A 17,775-nucleotide genomic window follows, 5' to 3' on the forward strand; every position below is an offset into this window, starting at 1 on the left:
ACAGAGCTTGCTCAGGAATGGCAGCAGGGAGGTGTGAGTGCATCTGCACGCACAGTGAGGTGAATACTTTTGGAGGATGGCCTGGTGTCAAGAAGGGCAGCAAAGATTCCACTTCTCTCCAGGAAAAGCATCAGGGACAGACTGATATTCTGCAAAAGGTACAAGGATTGGAATACTGAGGACTGGGGTAAAGTCATTTTCTCTGATGAATCCCCTTTCCAATTGTTTGGGGCATCTGGAAAAAAGCTTGTCCGGAGAAGACAAGGTGAGCGCTACCATCAGTCCTGTGTCATGCCAACAGTAAAGCATCCTGAGACCATTCATGTGTGGGGTTGCTTCTCAGCCAAGGGATTGGGCTCACTCACAATTTTGCCTAAGAACACAGCCATGAATAAAGAATGGTACCAACACATCCTCCGAGAGTAACTTCTCCCAACCTTCCAGGAACAGTTTGGTGACGAACAATGTCTTTTCCAGCATGATGGAGCACCTTGCCATAAGGCAAAAGTGATAACTAAGTGGCTCGGGGAACAAAACATCGATAATTTGGATGCATTGCCAGGAAACTCCCCAGACCTTAATCCCATTGAGATCTTGTGGTCAATCATCAAGAGGGGCGGGTGGACAAACAAAACCCCACAAATTCGGACAAACTCCAAGCATTGATTATGCAAGAATGGGCTGCCATCAGTCAGGATGTGGCCCAGAAGTTAATTGACAGCATGCCAGGGTGGATTGCAGAGGTCTTGAAAAAGAAGGGTCAACACTGCAAATATTGACTCTTTGCATCAACTTCATGTAATTGTCAATAAAAGCCTTTGACACTTATGAAATGCTTGTAATTATACTTCAGTATTCCATAGTAACATTTGACAAAAATATCTAAAGACACTGAAGCAGCAAACTTTGTGTAAATTAATATTTGCGTCATTCTCAAAACTTTTGGCCATGACTGTACAATCTAAACCGCTGTGAAATATCTTTTCCATAACCAAAAATCTTGTATTTTCAGCAGTTTTGAAGCTGGTGTACAAAACCGAAAGTAAAAGACACAAAAATGGAAGTTATGAATGATAATCATAGAATTAACGCACATAGAACAGATATACCGCTTCTTAGACTTGCGTTAAATGAGAATGACATATCTATAACGTTTCTATGTGAGTTTTGTCGGGTCGCCCAGAGTTACATATTGCAGCTTTAAGTTATTTGTCAACTCAAAACTAGTCAATAAAATATTTAAGTATAATTTACTATACATGTTCAATAAGCTTCACATGTTACATCTGGAAACTACACTTTTACTGTGTACATTGTCTAATCTGACACTACACCAGTACTGTATGAAGATGGTAATCTGAATTGAAGGTCATAAGATACTGTAGATATCTAAATAGATTAGAGAAATTGATATGATTGTTAGTTTGAATGATTTACTGGTTCATTGACTTGCCAGTCAACAGAGGCGGATATAATGGTGGAGATGTACAGAAAGAGAATGTGAGAGAAAAGGAGAGACTCAGGAAGTCAACAGGGGAAGTTTAGTGGTTTCTTGCGTCATTGCTTGCTGCTGCTTGGTTGTGCCTGTGCAGAGTGAAGGTAGGAACAGTCTTAACTCTCTTACTCTTTCTTATTCTTGTTTTTACCTCTAAGTCACCCCGAAACTGGACAAGAGCAGCAGTGACATTGTGTTAGATGTGGGATGGTAGGGGTCAGGGGGATGGAGAGGTGGGGTCAGGCTCAGAGGCTTTATGTTCTACAACAGGCCTGCAGTCACAATGTACAGTTAAATGGACTTCAGCTGTAGTGAGAGGGCCACAATTGCCACGAGAGGCCGGGAAGAGAGGGTCACATAACAGCCAAAGACTTGGTTTGGGGTGTCAGGGTGTCCCATCAGCATAGAGAGGCTTGATTGAATTTGAAGTGTCCCCAGATCACAGCACTGAGAGGGCGACTGGGAGTATTGGAGTGAAGGGTGTGGCTTGTTTATTTTGTGAACAAAATATATTGGGGGAAAGTGAAGAGTTTATGTATGCTGTAGATTGTGAGTGATGCACAGTTTGATTTTAAGTGACCATATTAAGTGTTGTGTTGGTGTATACATATGATTTTGCTGGTTTCTTACTTTACAGAGTGCCACAAACACAACGACATACCGCATGACCCAGTTGAATAGCTTAACACAGCTCAGTATAGCACAGTAAAGTAATGCACTTCACCCAGTTAAACATAAAGCACAATAAAATCCAATGAAGAAAACAACACTGCCTATAATATTAACAGCACATTGTAAATGTATATAAAATCCACGTTACCATACAGAAAATACATATATTAGACAATCACGCACACACCTAGTTGACAACAGGGCTGAATGTGAGAGGTTGAGGCAGGAGAAAAGAAGAGATGCGGAGACTCCGGAGAAAAGGAGGGAACAATGAGAAGGTGTTTGGCTGTCACCTGTTGGACCACCTGGCTACAAGCTGTCAGGAGAGTAAGTCCCATGTTCCCTCAGTCTGTTAGAATATGTTGTATCTGAATAAGTTAAATATTAGCATCCTGTTGTTCATCCCTGTTAGTTCCATAGTATTATCATCTTGTCTGCCTCTCAGTTCCTCAGGTGCTGCGAAGCTGCAGTGAATTCATTGAGAAGCATGGGGTTGTAGATGGGATCTACAGGCTATCTGGGGTGTCATCCAACACGCAGAAACTTCGGTAAGCGTATGTGTGTGTGTGTGTGTGTGTGTGTGTGTGAACGCTCCTGCGTGCTTGCGTGAGTCCATGTGTTTCTATGTGGTCAAGTACAGCAGTGAAATGTAATGTGTTTGTCTCCAAACAGGGGTGAGTTTGACAGTGAGGGAACCCCAGATCTCAATAAGGATGTGTACCTGCAGGACATTCACTGTGTCAGCTCTCTCTGCAAGGCCTACTTCAGAGAGTTGCCCAATCCTCTCCTCACATACCAGCTCTATGACAAATATGCTGTGAGTAGCTGTCTTACTTGATAGTAATTCAGATACATGGACACCACGGTTGCTTTCAGTTGGAGCGAAAAGGAGAAAGCATTGTGACACGGAAAATTAAGTGTTTCTATTGGACATGTTCAGGTATGTTCAAAATGTACCCAGTGAACGGGACCCAGCATTAAAGAGAACGGGACTCATTTACAAATTCGTGCCATATTGTATGAATTGGAATTCATGTCACACGAAATACAGGAAAGATAAAAGTTTTTTTTTTTAATTGCAGGACGTAACATATCATACGAAATGTATGACATTGTACTAAATTGTTAAAATATTTTTGGGACCCGTGTTTGGCTTGGGAGCGCTACTTTTAAAACTACTGGCTGACATTATATAAAACCTTTATAATGCATCTTTAAGATGGCATATGGCTTTATGTATCAACCTCACACACCACTTAACCCCAGGAAGCTGTGGCAATTCAGCTGGAGGACGAGAGGCTGGTGAAGATCAAGGACGTGCTGAAGGAATTACCCGCTCCCCATTACAGGTAAACCTCTACCTATTCAGACGTTTTTCATAGAGAAAGAGTAAATGTTTGCTATGTGTAACCGACGTGAAATGGCTAGTTAGCGGTGCATGCTAGTAGCGTTTCAATCGAAGAAGTCACCTTGAAGTAGTTGTTTCCTTTGCTCTGCAAAGCTTTTGTGGAGCGATAGGTAACGATGCTTCGTGGGAGGCAGTTGTTGTGTTCAGAGGGTACCTGGTTCGAGCCCAGGTTGGGGCAAGGAGAGGGACGGAAGCAGCACTGTTGCATTGGTGCCGTGACCCAGATCACTCAGTTGGGCTTTGCCCAGCTGATGGGGTTGCTGCAGAGGAGGAGGAGGTCAAAAGGGGGGGTGAGAGTAACTGGTGTGAAATGGCTAGCGAGTTAGTGGTGCGCAATAGTAGCATTTCAATCAGTGATGCCACTCATTCTGAGACCTTGAAGTACTTGTTTCCCTTGCTCTGCAAGAGCAGTGGCTTTTGAGGAAGCATTAAGTAATGATGCTTCGTGGGAGGCCAGAGGGTCTCTGGTTCGAGCCCAAGTTGGGGCAAGGACAGGGACGGAAGGAATACTGTTACATATGTGTAACATTGCTGGAACCATCTGTTTGTAACTAGGGGGACTGTACATTTTGCTATGTGTAGTTTTTCTTCAATAGTTTCAACTGTTTTCAAACTAACTATAGAATTAAACCACTTCCCTCTCTTTTTGTCCCTTCTCCCGCCCCCTGGTTTCTCAGAACTCTAGAGTTCCTGATGCGTCACCTTGTAAAGATGGCTTCTTATTCCTCACACACCAACATGCATGCCCGGAACCTCGCCATTGTTTGGGCTCCAAACCTTCTCAGGTGTGTGTATCTACATGAGAGAGAAAGACATGAACTAGATAGAGATAGTTTAAACAGTGTGTTTGCATTGTTCAATATTGTTTAACCCGCTGTTTGCAGGTCAAAAGACATTGAGGCGTCAGGGTTTAACGGTACTGCAGCCTTCATGGAGGTGAGGGTCCAGTCCATCGTAGTGGAATTCATCCTCACCCACGTGCCCCAGCTGTTTCCTGGTTCAGGTACATCACCTCTTTCTTGCTCTCTCTCTCTCTCTCTCTCTCTCTCTCTCTCTCTCTCTCTCGCTCTCGCTCTCGCTCTCGCTCTCGCTCTCGCTCTCTCTGACTGTTTCCAATTTTTTTTACATTACAGCCTTATGCTAAAATGGATGAATTAAAAATATTCCTCATCGATCTACACACAATACCCCATAATGACAAAGCAAAAATGGGGTTTTAGATTTTTTTGCAAATGTATATAAACAAATAATTACATACCTTATTTACATAAGTATTCAGTACCCTTTGCTATGAGATTAGAAATGGAGCTCAGGTGCATCCTGTTTCCATTGATCAACCTTGAGATGTTTCTACAACTTGATTGGAGTCCAGCTGTGGTAAATTCAATTGATTGGACATGATTTGGAGCAATGATGAACGGAGCAAAGTACAGAGAGGTCTTTGATGAAAATCAGCTCCAGAGTGCTCAGGACCTTAAACTGGGGGCGAAGGTTCGCCTTCCAACAGGACAACGACCCTAAGCACACAGCCAAGACAACTCAGGAGTGGCTTCAGGACAAGTCTCTGAATGCCTTTGAGTGGCCCAGCCAGAGCCCAGACTTGAACCCGATCTAACATCTCTGGAGAGACCTGAAAATAGCCGTGCAGCTCCACTCTCCATCCAACCTGACAGAGCTTGAGAGGATCTGCAGAGAAGAATGGGAGGAACTCCTCAAATACAAGTGTACAAAGCTTGTAGCGTCATACCCAATAAAGCTTGAGGCTGTAATCGCTGCCAAAGGTGCTTCAACAAAGTATTGAGTAAAGGCTCTGAATACTTACGTAAATATGATATTTCAGTTTCTTATTTTTTAAATAATTTTGTAAAATAATCAAAAAACGTGTTTTTGTTTTGTCACTATGGGGTGTGTAGATTGATCAGCGAAAAAACTGTTTTATCCATTTTAAAATAAGGCTGTAACGTAACAAAAAGTGGAAAAAGTCAATGGGTCTGAACACTTTCCGAATGCACTGTACACCCTCATAATCTCTCATATCTCCTCTCTTTCTTGTTCATCTCCTTATAAAGGTATTGGTCTGGAGTGTCTAAAGTCATTCCCATCTCCCTCTATACACAATCCAGAGAAACGTTTATTCCCAGCCATTCCACTCCAGTTAGGCAACATCAGCCCAGGGGACGGCCCCCCGGCCATGCGCTCCTATCACGCCATCATCGACGGCACAGACAAGTAGGCAAATTAAAAATGTCAAATTTATGACAATGTAGTAGTAGGGAGTAACAGTATAGTGGTTGAGATAGGTAGAGATTTCGTGGTCGCAATCGTAAAAGGTAGACTAGTACTAGAGGGGATGAACAGTTCATGTGGTGAATAAAAACTCCTGGTCCCAGTAACAGTAGTAACATTCTCTACAGGAGGAAGGGATCTCTCAAGAGCAGGAAGTGGAAGTCCATCTTCAATTTAGGAGGCAGACTCCAAGACCCGAGAGGAAGGAACAAGAACTCCACCAAAGGTATGCGCCCTCTCCCATAAGAATCGGTGCCACACTGATGTCGTTATCGTTCAATACAATGCATAGCTTTGCAATGGTAATAATGATTCATTTTGAGTTGTAAAATCATCTCTCCATTTCTCTGTAGAAAAAGAGAGAACTGTCTTAAGGCCAGCCAAGAGCATGGATTCCCTGAGCTCAATGCCCTATTCGCATGAAGGTACACATCCTTCCTTGTTTACCCACTCCTCATCTATAGTGTATAGATATTGGTGAACATGTTTGTAGAGTAATCCATGCATGCTGCTAAAGCATACTTACATTTCTGTATTCAGTAGTACTATAGGCTTACACTTATGACAGTTTCATCTGTAGACTAATGTGACTGTTTACCATACCTCACAGGTTCCAGACAACGAGCCCCTTCCACTGTCATATCCCCCCTGGCTCAGCCCTCTCCCTGTCCCCAAGGTGGTGCGGATGGAGGGGCTTCCACTAATGGTAGTGATGTGGGCAGCGGGTATGCTGTGACCTTCCGGAGGGGTCAGGGGGCTAGTGTGAGTGTAGTGAGCGGGGGCGGGGGAACCAAGGGCACATACAGTCGACTGGGCAGTCACTGTAGTGGGGGCAACAGCACTGATGCTCTGCAACCCCCATCCAGATCCCCAGGAATCTCCAGCAAAGCGGACCGGCGGGCAGGGTTACACATCTCCGGACCTTTCTCAGTCACCGTCCCCCTTCACATCACATCAGGCCTGGCCTTTGGGGTGCTGCAGGGAGGTGGTGCAGAAAGGCGAAACCATAGCGGAGGAGAGGGGAGCCGAGATAAGGGAGAGGGTGGGGAGGGTGTGAGACAGGAGGGAGGGGAAGGGGAAAGGCACATTCGAGTGGCAGTTGTGGGGGAGGACGAGACTGATGGAGTCAAGAGAAGAGATCAAGAGGTATCGGAGGAGAGAAGAGATATGGATGATAAAGTTGAAGGAAAAGAAGACAGAGGAAAGGAGGAGGAACTGAATGGGGACTGTGTATCTAAGCCATTAGAGGAGAGGGGTGAAGAGGGTGAGGGTGGAGGAGAGGATAAAGTAAACCATGAAAACGATGAAGAGGAGGATGAAGAGGGAGAACACATGGGTATGTCTGATCATTCATATATTTTAACAATCATAACACATTTGTGCAATAAGGGAAATTAAACTGTGATTGATCCTGTTTGAAGTGAGTTTTTTACACTTGTGAAAATTGAATTATTGACAATTGGCAATTAACAATCTAAGTTGGATAGGACTTTTGTTTTAATCTGTCAAATCTACATATAATTGTCAGAAATCAAAGGCTCTGTGCAGACTGCCCTGGATGCCCGAAATGGTGTCAGAAATGAGGCAGTTGCCACAGATGTGCCGTACCCTACGACAATGGAGGAGGACGATGCACAAGTCCAGGACTGTCCACTAGACTTTCAGGATACTTTTGGATTCCTGGACCTCATGGACAGCAGTGCTTCCACCAAGGTGTGTGTGCGTGTGCACGTGTGTGTTTCATTATTTAGTCATGATCCTAACCTCTTTTCTCCCAGATGTTCCAGGCGTTCTCAGTAGAGCCTCATCATGCGGAAGATGAGTATGAGGACGAGCTGGAGCAGAGATCCCCTGGAATCTCATATGACAAACCAGACTCTGTCACACAGCCACCTGTAGACACACAGACACAAATACAGACAGGCTGCCAAACAGAGACACACACACTGAGGCAGACACAAACTCCCACACACAGACCTCTAAGCTTTGATCAATATGAACGAGCCAACAAGTCAATGAGTCTACCGTACATATCCAGGCCCTTCCTGCCTGCTCGCTGCTCTTCCTCTGAAGAAGAGGACAATGACGACGAAGATGCTGATTACAACAGAGAAGATGAGGAGGACAATGATGACATGTTCTGTAAAAGTCTACCATCTAGTTTGGTGTTCAATAGACTGACATGGAGTGGGCCTCAGCCTGACATGGAGAATGGTTTGTCCCTCCCTGCTAAGCCCTCACAACAATTGGACAATGCTTCTGATGACAGGTCCATAGGAATTGGTCTATCACAGAGTTCTGAGGCCAGAATGCCTCCTGAGCAGTTGGACATTGATTCCCCTGATTGCTGTTACCCATTAGAAGAGGTCTTGAGGCATAGCAAGGCTGAAGAAGAGAATAGACTGGAAGCGATAGACCTGTTGGAGGATACAAGGCAGGATCCAGACAACCAGGAGAAAGACCATGCAGACACACTGACGAATACATGCACAGAAAGGTAAGCCGAGGTGGGTTAGGAAGCGACTCAAAGTCAAGAACAGTATATCAGGATAAATGTACATGATAAATGTTACCTGTCATCATAGAGCTGATGTCTTACTCTTCACTTTACAGCACTGTTGTCACTTGTCACTCGGTTGAAACGAGCATGATGAAGGAAGAGGAAACACCAGGTGACATTGAGAGAGGCCTCGCTTCAGCATCCTCTTCAACTGACTGTGAGGAGGCCTCACTGCAGACCACTGCAGAGGAAGAGGTCACTGGAGTTCACCTGCAGCTCAGAGACAAGGAGGACCTGAAGAGTCACTGTGGTGAAGGTGTGATTTCAGAGGGTTACAATGGCGATACCGTGAGCGAAGCCGAGAAAGAAGATTCACAAGAGCATTTACTCTCTGCCTGTCGTATAGTTTCCTGTGCTGAAGAGCCAAAGAACATACTCAATGAGCGATCCGAGGTAGTTTCAGCTGGGGGCGCAATGGAGCAGCCTGAAAATAGTGCTGAGAGGGATAGCGAGGGAAAGAAGGAAAATGTAGAGGAAGAGATGGAGGAAAGAGAAGATAGAAATAGGGGAGAATTTAATAAACAAGAAGGAGAGGTAACAAGAATTGAGACTGAGGAGAGAGAGGTATTAAAGGAGTTGGAAGAAACAGAAGGGGAGGACTTTGGGGCAAGCGAGCAAAAAGGAATGATTGAAGAAGAGGAATGGATAGCAGGTGAGGAAGGGGAAGTAGGAGAAGAAGACATTTATGAGATAATGAGCGTATTAGCCAGGGATGACATGATGGAAAGTGGAGATAGGAAGGATAGGGAAGGGGAGACTGAGGAACGTAAAGTTATGGAGGAGGTGATAGAAACCAAAGAGGGAGAGAGTATCAGAGTACAGCAGAAAGTGATAGATAAGGAAGGAGAGAGGAGGGCAAGAGAAGAGACGAAGCGAGAGGTGGAAGGAGTGGATACCATGGGAGAGACTGAGGAAGAGGCAGCTGAAGAGGAAATGAAAAATATGTTGATTAATAATGAGGAGCATAAACAGGACCTAGAGGCCCAGCATGTTTTAGAGAGAAGAGAAAGAGCTATAGATGTAATGAAGGATGTTGTGGGAGAGGGAGATGAGGAGGGAGATAAAGAGATGGAAGTGGGAGGTGTAATCAGGGATGAAGAAGGAGATAGTATACATGTGGTCCAACAAGAGACAGAGGAACGTGAATCAACAAGACCAAATAAGGAGAACCAAGAGAGGGAGAATGAAGAAGAGACAAAAGACCAACTACAGATACCAACAATAATAGAGGAAAGCGAGGAAGAACTGAAAGAGGTCCAGATTTACATCAAAGAATTGAATGAAGGACAGAAGGAAGGGAGAGGTAGTAAAGTGGGGTCTGAAAAGGGGGTGGGGAGAGTGCTGGTCAGGTCTAAACAAAAAACACCCCCTAAAGTGTTTCAAGCAAGATCAGTGCCAATGGTACCACCCAAGCCACATCACTGCCGAATAACTGCACTGAACCTCAGACAAGAGCAGCAGAGGGAGAGGAGAGGCAGACCGAGCCAGGGGGAAGGGAAAGGTACACAGGGCTTTGGGACAGCAAGATAAGGCCAGAGAGAGAAAGATGGAAGGAAAGCCAGAGCATGACAAAGTCTGCGAGACAGAACAACAGTGGAATGAGAAAGGGGAAGATGAGGGGAGAGGCTAAAGGGAGTAGCAGGCACAGTGGGGAGGGGAGAGGAGGAGAGATGTGGAAGAGGGGGGAATGAGAGACATGATGAAAAACAGTCAAAGAAGTATGTGTTTTGATGAAGCTGTTGAAATGGAAATCAAGAGAGGGAGCGAGGAAGAGGGCAGTGAGAGGGAGAAGCAGAAAGATTGAGGATATGAAGTCCAATAAAGAGAAAGATGTGGACAAAGACGCCAGTAAATGTTGTAGTCATCGACTCTGTCTGGGCGGTTAGTATACAACTGATCATTTATATACAATATATAAATACATAAACATTTATTTTTAATTTGTATTATACTCCCTGTATAATTCAGCCTGGGCCTAGAACCGGCCCACTCAAACTCAGGGCAACTCCGAAAACTGATCCTTCGCACTCTCTCTCTCTCCCTCTGTAAATGTCCCCCTTTTTGTTGCTGGTTTTAACCTATTAATGTAACTTACCATTTTAACTGCTTGGTTTTAATCAATCAGCAAAGAGCTGTCAATGTACACCAAGTATGGAAATCTCAGGTATCACATCTCATGCATAACCACAATGGGTATTGTTAAGAGTGAGCAAGCAAATGGTGAGAAAGCAAATGTAATAACCTCTTAGGAGTTAATGAGGGCAATGTGTTGTCATTTGTGTCAATTCCATAAAACAATGAATTTTCTGTTTTATTTGTTTTTGTAAATAAACTTCTTCTGCAAAGAAAAGTGTCCGTCGTATTTGTATTTTCAAAAATAATTTCACTAGTAGCTAGCAGACAATAAAAACAGGTAGCTAGGCGTTTATTACTGATTTCAAATAAATATCCCATATAAGTGCATTTATTTGAAAGCGTTTGCTACTTTCTGTCGTCATTTCCGTTATCCATCTTTCCGGAAGTTTTTTTCCCCTTCCATAAACGTTGCTGTTTGCTAGCTTCGAGAAGCTGTACAATAGAAGAAACGATTATGTTATAAACATTTGCATATCTGCATATTTGTTTCTGTGTAACAACAGTGATTTTATTTGATGAGCAATGTCTAACACCGTTTCTTTTAGTACACAAATAGGTGCAATCATGGATGTGCTAGCAAAGGCAGCTGTTGCAGAAATAACCAAATTTGTAGACGAGGGTACTGTCGTTCTACGGCTGGAAATGTGTCGGAAAGAAAATGAGATCGAAGGCCTTAAAAATAGTTTACAGCTGATGGAAAGAGAACTGAGGAAAGCTCAAAGGGAAGCAGCAGCACGAGGGACAAATGACAGGCAACATGCTGAAGGAATTCAGCTTGGGAGTGGGACCTCACAAAAAGGTGAGGGCTCACCTTTCGTTTAGTGCTGTCAAACAGGGCAAGGTTTAAAGCATCTTAAGGCTACGTTCATCGTTAGACCCATATGATCCTATCGTACCATATACTTATGGTTCTAACGATTAACTTAGCTTCTTATACCTCGGGCAATGTACTTCAGTTGTGTAACCAGGATTTGAGTTTGAAATGAGAACCGGAAGGCGCCCGACCGCTATTAAAATGCTATTTGGAGAACAGCAAAAATGACCCCGGTCATTATCACGGTTGCTGCTGTAGGTTCATTCACCTCAGTCATCTGCAAACACAGACTATTAGCTATACAATTGTAATGTTATACCCATAAAAGGGGGTAAATATGAGAACTGATTCACACTAACATGTAGCATCAGGTAACGTTATTGTTCTGTCAGTTGTAATGACGAATTGCATAAAATCATCAGTTATTTACATGGATATCTCTTTTCTCAAATTACATAGCTTTTGCATTTGTAGTCCTAGGCATTACTAATATACAGGAGTGAAAGTATCATTTATTTCTTCATGGTGCAGGAGCTCAAATGTTTAATGGGCCTAATCATCGAACTATCCCTATTAATTCAATAGGATCTCTGTGGGACTAGCCATTAAGATTTGTAATTTAACTTTTAAAATATATTACCTTTTATTGTGGCATAAACACAACCAGTCATCATTTGTTTTAAATATTGTGATAGGCTAATGTTTTATCGCTAATGTTTTATCAGTAAAGCATACTCCTACAATTTTTGGTCCGGGACACCGTACCACCTTACTTTTACCCCTGCTAATATATGCCATTTAGCAGACACTTTTATCCGGAATGACTAACAGTCAAGCTCCGCATAAACAGACATCAATGAAGCAGACAGATGATTGTACTATCACATTCACATTAATTATTAGAATATTACTTACGATTCTGTATTAATATCAGTGATGTAGGGGTAAGAAAAAGGTGGGTATGGTGGAGATGAGACTAACAACTAGAGGTCGACCGATTATGATTTTTCAACGCCGATACCGATTATTGCAGGACCAAAAAAAGCCCATGCCGATTTTTTTATATATATATTTGTAAGAATGACAATTACAACAATACTGAATGAACACTTTTATTTTAACTTAATATAATACATAAATAAAATCAATTTAGTCTCAAATAAATAATGAAACGTTCAATTTGGTTTAAATAATGCAAAAAAACTGTGTTGGAGAAGAAAGTAAAAGTGACTCCGGCCATGTCGTTTTACGTCTCAGGCCCTCGGGCATGTACCGCGAGAAAGAGAAAGCAGGGTTAGCCCTTTGAGAGAATGGTTGCTGCTAAAAAGGCAAATCTAGGGGATGCAGATGAACATAAACAAACCACTGTTCACTGTTCAAACCACTGTTCATTCGCAAAGAGGCTGGAGCGATTAGAACTCAATTAGATCAAGATTATAAGCGCACAGAGCTTTGGTCAACACTGGGAGCAATATTTAGATGTTGACCCATAATTGATTTACTTTATTATGTTCAAAATAAACTCAGCAAAAAAAGAAAGGTCCCTTTTTCAGGACCCTGTCTTTCAAAGATAATTCGAAAAACCAAAATAACTTCACAGATCTTCATTGTAAAGGGTTTAAACACTGTTTCCCATGCTTGTTCAATGAACCATAAACATTTAATGAACGTGCACCTGTGGAATGGTCGTTAAGACACTAACAGCTTACAGACGGTAGGCAATTAAGGTCACAGTTATGAAAACTTAGGACACTAAAGAGGCCTTTCTACTGACTCTGAAAAACACCAAAAGAAAGATGCCACGGGTCCCTGTTCATCTGCGTGAACGTGCCTTAGGCATGCTGCAAGGAGGCATGAGGACTGCAGATGTGGCCAGGGCAATAAATTGCAATGTCCATACTGTGAGACGCCTAAAACAGCGCTACAGGGAGACAGGACGGACAGCTGATCGTCCTCACCGTGGCAGACCACGTGTAACTCCCAACGGTACATCCGATCGGTACATTCCAACATCACACCTGCGGAACAGGTGCAGGATGGCAACAACAACTGTCCGAGTTACACCATGAATGCACAATCCCTCCATCAGTGCTCAGACTGTCTGCAATAGGCTGAGAGAGGCTGGACTGAGGGCTTGTAGGCCTGTTGTAAGGCAGGTCCTCACCAGAGATCACCGGCAACAACGGTGCCTATGGGCACAAACCCATTGTCGCTGGACCAGACAGGACAGGCAAAAAGTGCTCTTCACTGACGAGTTGCGTTTTTGTCTCACCAAGGGTGATGGTCGGATTTGCGTGTATCGTTGAAGGAATGAGCGTTACACCGAGGCCTGTACTCTAGAGCTGGATCAATTTGGAGGTGGAGTGTCCGTAATGGTCTGGGGCGGTGTGTCACAGCATCATTGGACTGAGCTTGTTGTCATTGCAGGCAATCTCAAAGCTGTGCATTACAGGGAAGACATGCTCCTCCCTCATGTGGTACCCTTCCTGCAGGCTCATCCTGACATGACCATCCAGCATGACAATGCCACCAGCCATACTGCTCGTTCTGTGCATGATTTCCTGCAAAACAGGAATGTCAGTGTTCTGCCATGGCCAGCGAAGATCCCGGATCTCAATCCCATTGAGCACGTCTGGGACTTGTTGATTCGGAGGTTTGGGGCTAGGGCCACCCCCCCCCCCAGAAATAGAAATGTCTGGGAACTTGCAGGTGCCTTGGTGGAAGAGTGGGGTAACATCTCACAGCAAGAACTGGCAAATCTGGTGCAGTATATGAGGAGAAGATGCACTGCAGTACTTAATGCAGCTGGTGGCCACACCAGATACTGTCACTTTTTATTTTAACCCCCCTTGTTCAGGGACACATTATTCCGTTTATTTTACATGGAACCCAAACCGACTGCGCTCGTGCGCCATCGTGCATAAATGTTTTTTGTCCCCCCACACCAAAAGCGATCATGACACACAGGTTAAAATATCCAAACAAACTCTGAACCTATTATATTAATTTGGGGAGAGGTCGAAAAGCATTAAACATTTATGGCACTTTAGCTAGTTAGCTTGCACCTGCTAGCTAATTTGTCCTGGGATATTAACATTGAGTTATTTTACCTGAAATGCACATGGTCCTCTACTCCGCCAATTAATCCACAGATAAAACGGTCAACCGAATTGTTTCTAGTCCATCTCTCTTCCTTCCAGGCTTTTTCTTTTCTTGACTTTATTTTGCGATTGGCAACTTTCATAAATTATGTGCATTACTGCCACTGACCTCGTTCGTCTTTCAGTCACCCACGTGGGTATAACCAATGAGGAGATGGCACGTGGGTATCTGCTTCTATAAACCAATGAGGTGATAGGAGAGGCAGGACTTGCAGCTTGATCTGTGTTAGAAATAGGAATTACTTCTATTTTAGCCCTTGCCAACGCAGATGCTTGTTGGCGTGCACGCGCGAGCAGTGGGTGCAATAATTGAATAACATAGATTTCAACATTTATTTTGCAACACGCGACGCGAGTGGTGTGGTCAGCCTGTTAGTCACATGTCTGTGGAACTTGTGTTTATGAGCATATGAACACTTTTTGTTTTGGTACAGCTCTCCAAACGTTGACCATTCTTTTTGTTTTCAATCTGTTCTTATTTATGTCTCTGTTTATGTCTCAGTTGTTGAATCTAGTTATGTTCATTCAAATACTTACACATGTTAAGTTTGCTGAAAATAATCCGTTGACAGTGAGAGGACGTTTCTGTTTTTGCTGAGTTTATACACTTTTATTATTTTTTCAAATTAGGAAAAATTACCAAAGTCCAACCACGGTGTCCTCATATGTTGTTACGGCCCTGCCCTCAAGTCAGGTTAATTGCACTGTACAGGGTTTTGCTTTATCGCTTATTTGACAAATTTCTAACAATTACATAAACCGTCTACTCTACTTCCAGGTAATGAAGAGGACCAGAAATCCAAAGCCACGCCTGTAGAGGACCCGGAGAAGTTCAATGAGCTGCAGAGCTCAGGACACCTTGTGGAGGCGAGGGGTGGACTGGAGTTGCTGGTGAAAGCAGAGCAGGTGGAAAAACATGTAGCCCAGGGAACTGTACAGGACCCAGGAATCACAGGCAGTTTGGACTTTAGAATGGATGAGAGAGATAGTCAGCTGTGGTTCTCTGTTACACAAGGACTAAGTGGGAATGATTCCACTCACCCAGATGGGTCTTACACTACAGAGAGATGCTTACAGATGTTTTCCTCTCAGGCAGATCAATATCCCGCTCCCATCCCATCCCATCCTGCTTCCTGCAACTCTTTGTCTTCTGCAGAGAAACCACTTAATGACATTTTCAGCACTGTCCCAGTGAAAGTGGAGCCCGAGTGGCATCCTCTTTATCATGGCGATGCCATGTCTGAGTCCTTTCAAGCTGACCAGGGGCAGTACAGAGATACTCGGCACCCTGTTGTGATGGAGGGCTTGATTTTACAGCCTAGACTGCAGCAGCCAGGACCTTCTTCACAAGGGCTCATGAGAGCAACTGAGAACACATCTGAGTCAAACTCACACAGCAATGAGCATATTCTTAATAAGAACAGATTGAAAACAAAAAGAATGGTCAATGTTTGGAGAGCTGTACCAAACCAAAAAGTGTTCATATGCTCATTGTGTGGAAAGAGCTTCCACCGCCACTGTCAACTTGAAGCACACCAGCACTCTCATGCTGGAGTCAAACCATATAGATGTCTTGAGTGTGGGAAAAGTTTTACGCAGAAAACCAGACTTAAGTCCCATCAGAGTGTTCACACAGGTGAGAGACCTTTCAGTTGCAGACTCTGTGGCAAGATGTTTGCAAGGCAGGACAACTGCCAAAGACATGAGAGATTTCACAGTGGACAAAAGCCATTTAGTTGTGTGCAGTGTGGTAAAAGTTTCACGGTTCTCGGTAACCTCAAAATACATCAAAAACATCAATGTAAATTTGCCAATGTGAGAATGTAAGAACATGTTGTTCAGTGTTTTCCTCAGCGTTGTACAGTTAACCCTAACTGTGTCTTCTTGAAAAACATGTTTAACAATTATTTCACCCTACTACTAACAACTCGAGAACTTCCAGTTGTTTTTTTCATCTTGATGTTTATTTAGGAAATTACAGAGCTCAAAAAAGGGATGCCATATTAGAATGGCAATTTGCCTGGAATTTTTACTAATCTCAACAATATGACATAAATCACTTGATATGCTTCAAGGGCTTTATAGGAAAGTAAGCATTGTTAAATGAGGATGTCAAATTTGAACAAATCATTGTCATTTTGTGTGTCATACCATGAATATTAAATGACATCGAATTGAATGGATTTTCAGGTTGTATATAGTGCAATCGGGGCCGGCTCCAGGCATAAGCGGTCACTTTGGGGCTCCGGGGGGGGGGGGGACTCTGTCGTGGTCTCAACTTAGTTACTATTGAGAGTAAGAATAGTAAAATATACCAGGTGCAATTTAGAAATGTGCTTGTGCACCAGCAGATTGTTCTCTTGTTAATTCAGTCAATCAATTTGCTGAGAATTCCGGAGGAGCTCTGCAGGCCATAAGAAATGCACATCAATTGATTTTGTTGGGAAAAAAACAAAGAGGAAGAGGCAAAGCGAGAGGGTTCTTTGGAATTACTTTTGTGCCTTTCATTTCAAGCAAACCTTTTAAATTCGAGAACAAATTTCTTAGTGTTACTCGAAAAATGATGATATTGAAAGCAAAACATTAACCCAATAGTATTGAGAGCAGAATAAATCATATTGAAAGGAAAGAACAAATGAATTGTATATGAATGCAAAAAATATATATATGAATGCCCCCCATTTTTTTTTTTTTGTGAAACATGTTTTCAATGATCGTGTGATTGCGATGAAATGCTTCCATTTTTGCCTGCAATTTTTGGTTATGTTACCTTGTCCTTTGCTTTTGCCGCCTTCTTTTGCAGTTGCAAAGTTTTGGCACATTCATTTAATTTAAGCTGGTTTAAGAGGGAGCCTAAAATGATGCTATTCTATTGGTCAACCAGTTTTGGAGTGATAGGCCAGCCTCACTCAATGATCCAGTTTGTTTAAGTCCTAGCTACATATACTGTATATACAAAAGTATGTGGCCACCTCTTCAAATGAGTGGATTTGTCTATTTCAGCCACACCCGTTGCCGCGTGTATAAAAATGAAAATGTGTCTCCATAGACACACATTGGCAGTAGATTGGCCTTACTGAAGAGCTCAGTGACTTTCAACATGGCACCGTCATAGGATGCCACCTTTCCAACAAGTCAGTGTATCAAATTGCTGCTCTGCTAGAGCTGCCCCGGTCAACTGTAAGTGCTATTATTGTGAAGTGGAAATGTCTAGGAGCAACAACGGCTGAGCCGCAAAGCCGC

At 43.2% G+C, this 17,775-nt stretch overlaps 2 protein-coding genes across 3 annotated transcripts; both read left to right on the plus strand.

Annotated features, from left to right (window-relative positions):
• Nucleotides 1-1,547: 1,547 nt before the first annotated feature.
• LOC124041691 (rho GTPase-activating protein 30-like) lies at nt 1,548-10,765 on the plus strand. Of its 2 annotated transcripts, XM_046359574.1 has the most exons (14): nt 1,548-1,599; nt 2,133-2,494; nt 2,613-2,715; nt 2,840-2,984; nt 3,434-3,516; nt 4,253-4,360; nt 4,460-4,578; nt 5,645-5,804; nt 5,990-6,087; nt 6,215-6,286; nt 6,472-7,197; nt 7,390-7,574; nt 7,640-8,358; nt 8,475-10,765. In XM_046359574.1, the coding sequence occupies exons 2-14, from the start codon at nt 2,407-2,409 to the stop codon at nt 9,949-9,951; spliced, it is 4,083 nt and encodes a 1,360-aa protein (XP_046215530.1). In that variant the 5' UTR covers nt 1,548-1,599; nt 2,133-2,406; the 3' UTR covers nt 9,952-10,765. The 2 variants fall into 2 exon arrangements, with proteins under 2 accessions (XP_046215530.1, XP_046215531.1); XM_046359575.1 differs by lacking the exon at nt 1,548-1,599 and having other exon boundaries at nt 1,745-2,494; nt 5,699-5,804.
• A 183-nt stretch (nt 10,766-10,948) lies between these two features.
• On the plus strand, nt 10,949-16,786 carry LOC124041698 (zinc finger protein 34-like). The gene is made up of 2 exons (XM_046359592.1): nt 10,949-11,356; nt 15,311-16,786. Exons 1-2 carry the CDS (start codon nt 11,080-11,082, stop codon nt 16,357-16,359), a joined length of 1,326 nt encoding a protein of 441 aa, XP_046215548.1. The 5' UTR covers nt 10,949-11,079; the 3' UTR covers nt 16,360-16,786.
• Nucleotides 16,787-17,775: the final 989 nt, after the last annotated feature.

Source organism: Oncorhynchus gorbuscha, linkage group LG08, assembly GCF_021184085.1.
Source record: "Oncorhynchus gorbuscha isolate QuinsamMale2020 ecotype Even-year linkage group LG08, OgorEven_v1.0, whole genome shotgun sequence".
Classification (NCBI taxonomy): domain Eukaryota; kingdom Metazoa; phylum Chordata; class Actinopteri; order Salmoniformes; family Salmonidae; genus Oncorhynchus; species Oncorhynchus gorbuscha.

Bases quoted from the DNA above. Each gene is read 5' to 3' on its own strand.
- LOC124041691 (XM_046359574.1), top strand. From the start codon at position 2,407: ATGCGGAGACTCCGGAGAAAAGGAGGGAACAATGAGAAGGTGTTTGGC. The intron at 5,805-5,989 runs GTAGGCAAATTA...CATTCTCTACAG, and splicing joins ATCATCGACGGCACAGACAA to GAGGAAGGGATCTCTCAAGA. The intron at 7,575-7,639 runs GTGTGTGTGCGT...CTTTTCTCCCAG, and splicing joins ACAGCAGTGCTTCCACCAAG to ATGTTCCAGGCGTTCTCAGT.
- LOC124041698 (XM_046359592.1), top strand. From the start codon at position 11,080: ATGTCTAACACCGTTTCTTTTAGTACACAAATAGGTGCAATCATGGAT. The intron at 11,357-15,310 runs GTGAGGGCTCAC...CTCTACTTCCAG, and splicing joins GAGTGGGACCTCACAAAAAG to GTAATGAAGAGGACCAGAAA.